This window comes from Ostrea edulis, chromosome 6 (genome assembly GCF_947568905.1).
Source record: "Ostrea edulis chromosome 6, xbOstEdul1.1, whole genome shotgun sequence".
Taxonomy (NCBI): Eukaryota; Metazoa; Mollusca; class Bivalvia; order Ostreida; family Ostreidae; genus Ostrea; species Ostrea edulis.
Window position 1 is genome coordinate 3,959,166 of NC_079169.1, and position 12,707 is coordinate 3,971,872.

At 35.9% G+C, this 12,707-nt stretch overlaps 1 protein-coding gene across 2 annotated transcripts; it reads right to left on the reverse strand.

The window, feature by feature from the left end:
• Positions 1-899: 899 nt before the first annotated feature.
• Positions 900-10,749, reverse strand: LOC130047077 (uncharacterized). Of its 2 annotated transcripts, XM_056141306.1 has the most exons (6): positions 10,395-10,749; positions 9,208-9,340; positions 8,140-9,047; positions 5,886-6,238; positions 4,798-5,259; positions 900-4,414 (listed from the first exon to the last, which is right to left on the reverse strand). In XM_056141306.1, the coding sequence occupies exons 2-6, from the start codon at positions 9,331-9,333 to the stop codon at positions 4,380-4,382; spliced, it is 1,884 nt and encodes a 627-aa protein (XP_055997281.1). In that variant the 5' UTR covers positions 9,334-9,340; positions 10,395-10,749; the 3' UTR covers positions 900-4,379. The 2 variants fall into 2 exon arrangements, with proteins under 2 accessions (XP_055997281.1, XP_055997282.1); XM_056141307.1 differs by having other exon boundaries at positions 900-5,259.
• Positions 10,750-12,707: the final 1,958 nt, after the last annotated feature.

Genomic DNA, 12,707 nt, shown 5'->3' on the forward strand with positions numbered 1-12,707 from the left:
TTATTTGTAAATAATTGCTTTTACGTAATTTTAAAATTCCATGTACATATGGACGCGATCTTCCCCACTGATAGCATTGATTTTTGTAGATTCTTTAATTGGTTTCCCCCATGTTTTGGGCTTGAGCTGCAAGCCATTGTTTGTTTTATTTTTGTAAAAACATTTACTATTATTTCATAGGCAATTGTTTATTTTCCATGTGATAGTTTTTGGCTAAATCCCAAATTTGACACCATCACTATCATTATAAATGACCATATTCCGTTCCAATAAAACTGCTTGTTGTCACCAAACAGAGCGGTGTGCTTCGTCAATATCCTTGAACATACAATGCATGTACGACACATGTAGAAGATGTCTAAAAGTGCCATTCAACCTAGAAGAAGTTTACATTTTCATGCAGATATGAACTTTAACAATAATTACTAGCCTTTTCCCCTAACGTCATTACTTAATTTACTTGCAATGATGCACATTTCTATGCATTAAATGATCGATGAATGAGGGTGAAATTATAATGGATTGTTGCAGCGTAACTTTTTGTCTAGTACTTTATTACGCATTCAAAGTACATGTACTATTGCCTCATAATGGTCTACAGTTTTGTTTTCAAACTATTTCAATACAACAATCAGAATTCGATCTGTATAGAAAGTGATCTCTTCATATTTTAATTGCCAATATGTGTGTGCTTAGTATCTTTACAAATTGTAAGGATAACCATTTCCTGTGAAGGCGAAGTTGTGGACAAAGCGTGCATGAATCTTGATAAACACAGTATTTCCATTTCCAGGGCCGGGAACTGCAATGGTTCATTCCGGCATACATTTCATAAAGCGCTTATGTATTTTCAAAAATTAAATTTATTTCTCAAAAGGACGACAGTAAACAACAACAACCACAAAACAACAAGTGTTTATTTTCTCCCCACAATCTAACATAAATATATTAAATTCTTCACAAAATCACACGCCTAAACACGATTGTTACTAATGAAGCTTACTATTGTTCTTAAAATGTTAAATCTGTCGATCAAATAAAAAAAAATTACCAGCTATTTCAATATGAGATACCTAGTTCATTGCTTTTCATTACTTCCTAGTAGTTTCATAATTGCACAGCAACAAAGCAGAAAAGGGGAACACTTGGCAAGGTTCTCGTGCGTCTATACTACACTGTACATACAGGTTTACAAATAAATAAAAAAAGTCGGACAACTGTTAAAATTGTTCACAGTGAAACTGACTACTCTGTCATATTAAGATTGTCGACGGTTGACGTCAAATTTAATTAGCATTGTACATGATACTACTGGACATACTCGGAAGTGATCAGGTATTTCCGTAAATACTGTATCACGTGGTAGTTCCTCCAAATGCTAATAACAGCCACAAACTGTCTGCATTATAACACAGATAAACTAATGCTAACGATTAAGAACTCCATTTGTGACAGCGGTAGTCAGCTTCATGTGATCTGGTTAAATGCTAAATTACAACACAGATAAACAAATACAACTATCCTCTTGTGACGTATTCAATAGCAAGTGCTCTGTTAAAACTCTCGAACTACTGTATATTGCTTAAACGGTGTTGGGGTCCAAACCATCTTCGCTAGCCAAGGGTGTCATTCCACGGTGTTTCTCTATTCTGAATAGAGAAACACCGTGGATCGTCACCCTTGGCTAGCGAAGATGTGTCCAACATCAACATATGAATATCGTTAACCGTAGACGTGTTACTAAACGGCTATACATGTATATGTCTTTGCATTAACGAAAGCAAATCGTACTTCTATATCACACTTTCAAAAATAAATAAATAATAATAAGATATAATTATTTCAAGGACATATTTACATCATAAGGCATTGGGGATCTGTCTACAGAATTTTAATAAACGTATCCTGATTACATATGACCATATTGATTGATGTTAATTTTCATGAATATACTATCACATATATACAATTTATCTCAAGTCCCGTGGGGATCCGGGTTAAAATAGGTCCTCAGTACCCCCTTGCTTGTCGGAAGAGGCGACTTAATGGGGCGGTCCTTCAGGATGAGACCGTAAAAACCGAGGTCCCGTGTCACAGCAGGTGAGGCACGATAAAGTTCCCTCCCTACTCCATGGTTATAAGCGCAGAGCATAGGCCTAAATTTTACAGCCCTTCACCGGCAATGGTGACGTGAGTGAAATATTCTCGAGAGGGACTTTAAACAATATGCAATCAATCAACATATCATTGAACTCGCTACTGTCAGCTGTGTATACTGAGGCAGGCTATCTGGTACAGTAGGAATTAAAGGAGAGATAATGAGCAACTGGTTCATCGTATTGGTGAGCAACTTTCAGCGTCACGATTTCCAAAATGGTGAACATCCCATGGAAATTTAGATAAAAAGTCATTTAAGGAAACACTTTTTCAATGATATTTTCAATATTTTGATAAATTAAAAAATATATAATTATCATATAAATTTATTTATCATCTCAAATATCCAGGAAATACGTTTAGTCTGTACTGGGTGTCAGGAAAAATACAAATAATGCTAAGGTGTATATAGAAACTGGCAGACTGTCCATGAACATTGTTCGCTGGTTTAGAATTTTAAAATTTTGGTTTAAATTATTACAAAGTGAAAATTGTATTTTGAAAACATGTTACAAAAGTTTACACGAAGAAGCTGAAAAAGATGGAAATCATGTGATTAATTGGGCTATCCATATAAAAAACAAACTATTTGATAAAAGTTTGGATCATATATGGTGTAATCAAGAATATAATGGCGTATATTGTAATACTTATTTCCCAATAATTAAGCAAAGAATTACTGATATTTTTGTGCAGAGTATTGTTGAACAAATCAACTCCTCACCAAGATGTAAAATTTATAAGTACATTTATGACTATTTTTCATTGCAATTTTACTTGATCATGTTGATGAAGGCTATACCACATGTTTATTAAAAAGAAAATTGTAGAATTAGAATGTCTTCGCATAATCTTGCCATTGAGAGTGGACATCATTTTAATGTTGCAAGAAATAACTTCTATTGTAAACTTTGTAATTTAGATATTGAGGATGAATTTCATTTTATTTTAAAATGCCCTTGCTTTATTGAATTGCGTAGGAAATATATCAAGAGGTATCATTGGAAAAAACCGTCTGTTTTTACACTTATACAGTTATTAAGTGTAAAAAATTTCAAGGAGTTGTGTAATTTGGGGGAAATATCTTTACTGTGCCTTTAATTTATGTAATATTTTACTTACATAGCATTTTCTGTCTATAAAATCACATCAATATTGTGTCACATACCATATATTGCCATGCCATACAATTGTTAACTCGCTTATTATTTCTGTAAACATGTATGCCATAAGACGTATGTCTTCATCAATAAAGAATATATATATATATATATATATATATATATATATATATATATATGAAAGCTCTAGCACTTACTGTTCAAACGTTACCGTAAAGATTGAAGTTCTTGTGAACAAACTGTGAACAAACAGACTAACAGACAAATGAAATAACCAAAAGTTTTAGGCCCCTGAATCTCTTATTATGGGGGCATAATATCAATAATAATATTAATATTCAAACACAACTGTACATGTATTGATATACCATGAAAAAGCAAGAAGTCCATCATCCACAATGCTTACCTGATATGAACATTATCAACCTTTGGTATCTTTTTAAAAGTGGCTTAACAAGAAGCAAAGGCAGTGGCAAATTTAGGGTGGTTTGGACCCCCCACTCAGTGGCAGATTTAGGGTGGTTTGGACCCCCCACTCCCTGGCTCTTCTCTCTTTTTTTTTTTTACCACACCCGAACCTATAAAGGATGTGGTGATTATAAATGAAAGGAAGACGGAACAAGAAGTTCAGTCGAAAATGCATTAAAATGCACCATTTTAAATCAATCTTTTTTAACATTTTCCCTGGGCCTTTGGGCCTCAAAACCCCCCACAGTAAAATCTAGATCTGCCATTGAAAGGCTCATGATTGAACAACTGTGTACCTAATAAGGATTTTAAGAGTTATTTAGACAACACATTTTTGCTAAATCATTGTAAAAAAAAACAACCTTAATTAAAATTTTTCAATCATCAGAGGGTTCTATTAAAAAATCTTGTATTCTTACCCTACATACCACACTTGCAACAGTCTGAACACACTTCAAAACAACACTGAATAAGAATGCCTTAATATCAATAGGATAAATTTAGTATTTCTCAACTAATTTTTCTACATTTTTTGATTAATGCTTAATGACTCCATCCTATGCTCACTTTTTGTTTCGAGTTATCTCTCGTTGGAATGAGGAGTGCTTTCCATTAGAGGAAAACTGAAGCCCTTCACCATAACTTTAGCTGTGTACGATCTATTGGCTCTGGAGAAGTTAAGAAAAGTAAAAAGTTTTATAGATGTACATATGTACAGACATAAGAAAACACATCTATCAATAAAACTTACACAAGCCTTTAGATCAGGTGGGCTTACACAATAAAAGAGAGTATGTAATGGGGATAAGGTTAATGAGTTATTCATTTAGAGAGAAACATGATTAACTGGTATGCTGATACAGCCAGTTATAAGTGTAAACAACACTCTGCATTCGTATCAATATTCACATAATCTACAAAAATAAAAATATATCAAAAGTTCATGCACATACAGGCAAAAAATGTAATCTCTTCCAATTCAAGGATTTTCTCAACTTCCTACAGTACAACTCGTATCGACCCTCCAATAAACACTCATAAATCTACTTACTTGAGTTAAAATCAAAGATAAATGAACTATTTGAGTCATTGTTAGGATTGACAATCTCTGATTCTGGGATCCCTATATGTTTGTGGTACTCCAGAAAACACACTCTGCCTTGTTTACATAGAGGAACATCACAGACTTCACACTTATAACTGGCATAACAATACCAGCCAGACTTGGTCTTCACCCCCTTAATCTGGCACCAGGTGCATGGCTTCCTGTTGGGGATGTACATCAGTCTGTGTTGTGCTGAAGGCTGGTTGTCCCCGGATTTTTGGATCTCCTCGATGTCCTCGGAGAGGTCGATCAGTCCTGTATGTGATGGTTTAGAAGTGATGGGGTGGTGGATAGGCATCGGTAGCATTAAGTGGGACATGCCAGACAACGAAGATAGGAACATGGAAGAGGTGGCAGACGTTGATGTGTAAGGAGGGGATCCGACCGTGTGCGGTTTGGGCAGTTTACCTGCAAAATGAATATACACGGCTGGGAATGTTCTGATCATTTAAACAAAGAAGTGTGTTTCTATTGTCGTCATTGGAGAAAATCAAATGTACTACATTTTCCCACGGATGATGAGTAGAAAGATAAAAGCAATTGTGGGTATCCAAAAATAAAAACCATATCAGTCTAAAGAAACTATTCACAAATACCAGCATCGACTGCAATAACTTCAGCCCTGGTTCATTGTCTCTCAGACTCGCATCGGTGATCGAGTCTGGGCTTGTTCTATGGGAAAATTCTAATCTCCATTTAGTCAAATCACATAATATCAATTACAGGTAATTTATTTTGATTTTATCTCCATGATTTAATTTACCTGGTATTGATGCATGATTAATTGTATAATCGATCGAATGAAATTCTTCCAATTAATCAAATTTTGAAGAGAGTTTTGATCAAAATAATTTTATTCATGATATAAAATCATATGGCAATTTTAATGGGACTGGGGCCTTATTCTGAACCAAATGGATCCCCTAAAATCACTCCATTATGATACATTTTCTGATATTGGTTATTATGGACATTCTCCAAAAAATCATTTATTTATTTTAACCATTAAAAACTAAACAGCAGTGCCTGCTAACCTAGATGATTTAATCTGTAATAGCTTCTGTGATCAGCAGCAGACTGTTGATCCTGGGTATCCTGCAGGCAAGATGGCTGGGCCTCCGAATGTCGATGAATTACACTACCAGAGGAACATCTCAAAGCGTCATTCTGTGCTGTTTCATCGCACGACCTCCTGATGATTCCCTGCTGATCTGTGTCAATGCTCTCTGTCCTTGACCTCTGTTTGTGACCTCCACTGTCCCTATAATCGGCTGATACTTGCTCCTGCTCCCTGAGCCTGCTGTTTGCCTCCTCCTCCTCCTCATGGGATCTTGATTCCACCTTCACAATACTCAAATCGGGACAAAGCCGGTCACCGGACTCTGGCCTGAAAAAAAAATATGTTGAAATATTGGAAATGAAAAATCAGTAACCATATTTTAAAACATGAGTAACCGTGGTAGCCAAGAGTTCAAACTGTCTTTGTGTCTTTCGTGATCATTAAAATCTTTGATCATCTTAAACCAGTTACTGTGTGTTGTAAGTTCTTGTATCAGCCATTCAAAATTTAACTACAATTGTACAAATGTTTGGTCAGGAACAACTTGGTGTATTCATGAATTAGTGTTACATTATGTATCAGTACAAATGTCAATCAGGAACAATCTGGTATATTTATGAATTAGTGTTACGTTATATATCAGTGTCTCTCAATATCATATTCATGGAGATTTTGTAAATCAACATACTGAACTTGAGCCAGAATATGATTCTCAATAAACATCTATTCCATAGACATGTACCCCAAGTATTACGCCTCACGATATGATACGTATCATGATACGAAAATGCAATAAGATGTATCTTATCACAGCATAGTTTTCATGTATCTTATCACAGCATAGTTTTCATGACAGAATCTTAAGATTTATTAGTTTTCTGTTGTTTATTTTTTAGTAGTACATGTAGTACATTTAGTGTTATTTCCAAGATAAAAATCACAAGACTTATATTAACTTGTAGTTCATTAACCATATAATTAAAACACTAATATATCAACTTACGACACACTCTGAATCATTCCAAACTACTGACAGATAGAACTCACATCTGTATCACAATATCACACTAATACTTATCATTTCCATTAGTGGAACTCTTCAAATTAAAGGCGTGTAAAGTCGTGCTACCGGGACAACATAATGTGAATACATTACTTAGGCATACGTAATATGAATAATGGTATCGAATACATATTATAACCGACTGCAAACCACAACACTGATTAAAATTCTAAAGTCAAATTTAGGAATTAATTATTCTTACAAGAAAACAGACGAACTTATTAAACTATGTGAGGGAGAGAAGCTACTAAATTTGCCAAATCTGACCGTGCGATATAAAGCATCAATCGCAAGAAGAACTGTAAAGGGAAAAACCTATATGCACATCCAACACAAGAAATTTTCTTGTAATCAATGTGATTAATGTTTTTAAAGTTATTCTGTCAGACTATGAGGATATTCTATTTTATCATACAATTAGGACAGGTTCATATGGCATGGACTTTGTAATCGTACACGTACACATCCCCCCCCCCCCCCCCATCCCCACCCCCCCCCCCCCCCCCCCCCACCACAATCAATCAATCTCCATATTTTAGAACAAGAGATATACATGTACATGTATATGCCACACTGCATTTTTTAAACACGTTTATAACACTAATTAACACACCTAATGCGTTTCCAAACTGCATCTAAGCTAATTTGAAAATTACAAAATATTGATGGACTTGGATGTCCAGAGAACATCGTTGTTTGGAATTTTTAAAATAGGTGTGGTGGAGTTTAAAAAACATGTAACATCTTTAATAAGATAGTGTTAGAATATTTTAAAAATGCGGTTTGACTAATGGTAATTTTATTTAAAAATACACCATGCATTTTAACTCTTAAAAAAAAGGGGGGGGGGGTGCTATGTACGTTTCATTCCGTTTATGTCCCAGTAATCTCGCACTTGCTCGCGAGATTTGTGCATTTTCTTACCAATGACGCACAAGAGTCATCAAAGCGCGATAACTCCAACGAGCTGGTAATGAGAAATATTCCTATAGACTTATAATCCATACAATCAGCATCTAATATTGTAACGCCTCTACCATATACACGGCGTAGATATTGACAGTACACAGGATCCCGTCAAAATCCTGCGGGCTTTCCATCTTGTCAACTTGCAAATATAACATTTTGAAGAGTCACACCTAATGGTAGTATGAGTTGCACCTACCTGTGTTCCTCAGAACCTTTACATTTATTGGGTTCGCAGGAGTCGGCCTGATAACTGGCAATCACCATCGTTCTATCACTTAAGTCCCGCGGACCATCATTCTTTGTGTTAGAGGTCGGTTCTGCCGAGGAACAGAGGCCACGCGACTGTCCCCTGACAGGACTGTTAGGTAGGGATGACGACAGAGTTCTAGACATTGTGTTGAGAGACGGACAGGGTGCAGTTGTACAAGGAGGACTGCTCATCACAGCAGTGGCAGCAGGGTCATTACAATCTCCTTTTGGGACGATGACACTAGTCTCTTTATTTCTTTCACTGTGACTGATCACCCCCACCCCAATACTATGACGTGCTCCCCCAGTATCTGCCGGCTCTGTCTGTATGAGCTCCAAACTGTCCTGTATAATATTTCCATTTGGGTGAGTTTTTGATTGGTTGAGAAGGTTACTGGTAGTGGTTATTGTTGTCAGACCGCTGTTGTGTCTTGATTTGCTTCTTTTGACACTGTTGTCATACCCTGGCATATCATTTGACCTTTTGACATGACTTTCTGACATAGTTTTCTGTAGTTCTGAGGATCGGACATGTCGGAATTCAATCATGTCACAGAATGAGTAGGGGTACTGGTCTCTACTGGACAGAGACCTTGTTTTTTCTGTGAGAGTCTTACAGAAATCTGCACAGCACTTAATGACACTGTCCACTTGTAAGAGACGCCCGATCTTTTCAATGTCTCTGTAGTTGTCTTCAGTCACCATCATGAATCCCTCGTATAAGTACTGAAGGAAGGATTGGATGGAAAGAAGCTTAATGTCTGCTGATAGTCGAATTTCCAGCTGGGATCCTGATGCAACATGATCCATCGACTGAAGCATAGGGCATGCTGCCATCATAACCACCCTATGAGCCTGAAACAAGGCAATTTTAAAACTGAATTCCAGTTCAGAACATTGAAAATCCAATCAGGCTAATTTCATTTTATTCTTCCTAACTTCGACTGTGAACATGGTGAAAGCATGGTAATGGAAACCTGTAACATTTGAGATACGGGTAGAATTGTTCACAAACCTTTGTGGTGATAGCGCCGGCCCTTATTACAGCATCACACATGATGTCATTCTTCCACATGGTCGCAAGCTGGCACAGCAAGGAACTGGACTGGATTGGATTTGTATAAAACTTCTGGTAACTCATTTTTGCTCTGAAAAGAGTATAAGTTGAGTAATTATGTGCATCTGCTGATTTGCATAATGGTTCTAACACAACATCAGCTATAACCTCATCGATTTAGCTGTATTAACTCACAAGATAGACCGACTTGTCTATAAGAAATCTGACCAAGTCCTATAAATGTCTGTGTTATGCAGATTTGTTTCTGCCCACCCCTTTATCATAAAAATGCTCCACAATCTAATGATGCATCATTCAATTCAGAGTATTCCATTTTTAACAAGAGGCGGGGAAGGGAGAATCAGAATTTATTTGACATGTACTTTCACTTTCATATTCGTGTACCTTTTGTCAGTTTCTCCGATCCAAACCTTGTTTTTGCATTTAGTATTGGGTTTAACATAATAAATTCAAGTTTCTATACCAATAACGATCTCATTTAATCACCGTTGATCACAGGCTTCGTAATTGCTAAGTAACTTGATGGCCATTTCTACACATTCGCTCTTCTGTTAGGAGTTAGGGGACCCACTGAGCACTAATTCTCAGAGGCTTTTAGTATTCTTTTAGAATGCTGAAAACAGAAGACAAACCCATGTTTGTAATATTTGCAAGGTTTTTCACGGTATATCTTGCATCTTCAGATATTGCAGTTTGCGTGTGCTAATTTTAGTGCTTTTTTATTTTGATCTGTAGGAATGTTTTGTGGTCTATATGAATAAAACGACTGCGGACCGAATGTCTACAGGATTTAAAAGTTAGTTTCACACAGTGGTATTCACTGGTATTGTACATATCAGTATACTGCATATATTATAATGCTTCACATTAGTCGGTTCCAATTACAAGTACTTTTCTGACAACTACTCCATCTTCATGAAATTTCATATGTGACTAGATCACATATACAAGAACACATTAAATACTGGGGTAATTTTGGCCTCTTTATATGCATCGAATTTCATTCATTTCTTTGGTAATTTCAGTGAATGGTAGTAATTTCGGTAATTCTATGAGATGAGAGTGACATAGGTTCCGTTCTGTAGCACTGACAACATTATAAAGAATATCATAGAGCATCTTACCTATATCAATCTTTAACATATGACTTTATAAAGTTGTAAACAGAGTCAAAATTCAACTAAATTTTCGTCGAACAAATGTTTATTGTCCCAGTTTTTCAAGAATAACGATCCCGATTGTGTCGGATGGGTGTAAAAGTAGTGACTGTGTCTTATACATTTATCACAATGTCTTTTTTTTTTTTTTTCCCTTCCCTTTGTGACTATATTCATTTATTATTATTTTCAAAGATACATCACATACATAGGTAGGCTAACATGCATTAGAATTTCCTGAATTTTTTTCTTCAACAGAGACATTTAAATCACATGATCATAAATATGTCTAAATTCTCCTGTAGAAAAAAAATCTGAAGAATATGGAATATGACAGGTGAAAGTAAAGTATCTCTGATTAAATTGAAGCCATGTAAGCGTTATAGACATAACGATAGTATACCATACCTTCTCTGTCTTTTCTCACCCTTCTGGATATGGAAAATACAGCACTTGGTCATAAGTAAGCTAAACTAAATTAAATGACTCCATCCTATTTTTGCATTTTTGTGATTATTGGCCCTGCATTTGAACAAACTTGAAAGCCCTTTATCCAAGGATGTTGTTTGCCAAGTTTTAATTGAAATTGGCCCAGTGCACGTGGTTTTGGAAAAGAAGTAGAAAATGTGAAGAGTTTACAGACAGACGGACACACAGACGAACGACGGACAGTGGATAATAAGAAAATCTCACTTAAGCTTTCAGCTCAGGTGAGCTGAAAAATATGTTACGATGAAATATTCCAGAGTGATAATATTTTATTCATGATGTGAATTTTTTTATTCCAAAATTCCACAAACTTATATAAAGAGTACGTAAGTACTCTCAAATTAAACTTCGTGTTAAAGTTGTCATGTTTTTGCATTTTTGTGATTATTGGCCCTGCATTTGAACAAACTTGAAAGCCCTTTATCCAAGGATGTTGTTTGCCAAGTTTGTCATATCTTTACAATAGATTATGTATTATAATTATTCTGAAATCATGAGATGATACTATCTGTGAATACTTCTGAGATCAGTGCTTTTTATTTCATCAAAATTGATCAAGAAATGCATGAGTTAATAACATTGTTTGAAAATATATGGTTTTTGTATGAAATATATAGTGGAAAATCTCTTTGGGAACTTACTTATGGCCGAGTACTGTACATTATATATACGTTATCTAAACTCAGCTAGGTGGCGCGTTATACACTAAACTTATATTTGAAGGGGCCGGCATTAGCTGTGAAAGTGATGGCATCCACTTCTCTCTCTCTCTCTCTCTCTCTCTCTCTCTCTCTCTCTCTCTCTCTCTCTCTCTCTCTCTCAAAATCTCTTACTAGCATAGGAATATATAATAATGAATATTTAAAAAAAACATTTATTTTATACAAAACTCAAGAGCAACCTAAAAAAAAAAACTACGTTAGATAACCGCTTTTAGTGTACATAAATATATTTAAGAAAGAATTATTGTCTTTTTGTGTGCGGGAGTCTGATCAGGTACTGTTCGTATAAATTTCCAGCACTGGTTAAGCTTGGTCTTGAAATCATTCATGAAAGTCCTTCGTACCCACGGCTGACCCAGTCAGGTAGACTGTTCCAATCATTTACGACTCAAACGCACGTTCAGGCGGTTGTGTCTTTTTTAAAACTTCATTCTGTGCCCTCCGATTCTCTTTGTATTGGTCATCGGCAGCAGCTTCTCTCTGTCAACTCAGATATCAGTAGAACCAAACCCGCAACGTACCGATCCTGATCAAAATTGATAGAAATGACTAAACAATCACATTGTTGTTATTTTTATTCACTTTTCATCAAGAACCCTAGACTAGGGAATGTAGTTTTCTGATTACAATGTTCTAAATGGCAACTTCTTTTCCGTCTCAATTGCGGCGTACCACAAGGATCTGTCCTAGGACCTCGGCTCTATGCCATTTTCTCCAAACCTATTGGTGGAATATGTCGTAAAAACAATGCTCTGCATCATTGTTATGCAGATGACACACAAGCCTATCTAGTCTTCAAACCTAAACATGACTGGCAAAATACCGCTAGCCGCCTTGAGGCTTGTATGGACGAAATAAAAATGTGGATGTCCGTTAACATGCTAAAATTAAATCAGAACAAAACAGAGTTCATTGTTTTTTCACCGAAAACCATAGTCACTGACTCACCATCGTACCATCTGAACTTTGCCGACACTATTATCAGTGAGACACCGTTTGTGAAGAACCTAAGAGTATGGTTTGATAAGACACTTTGCAGGCGCGGATCCAGAATTTTTGTCCACGGGGG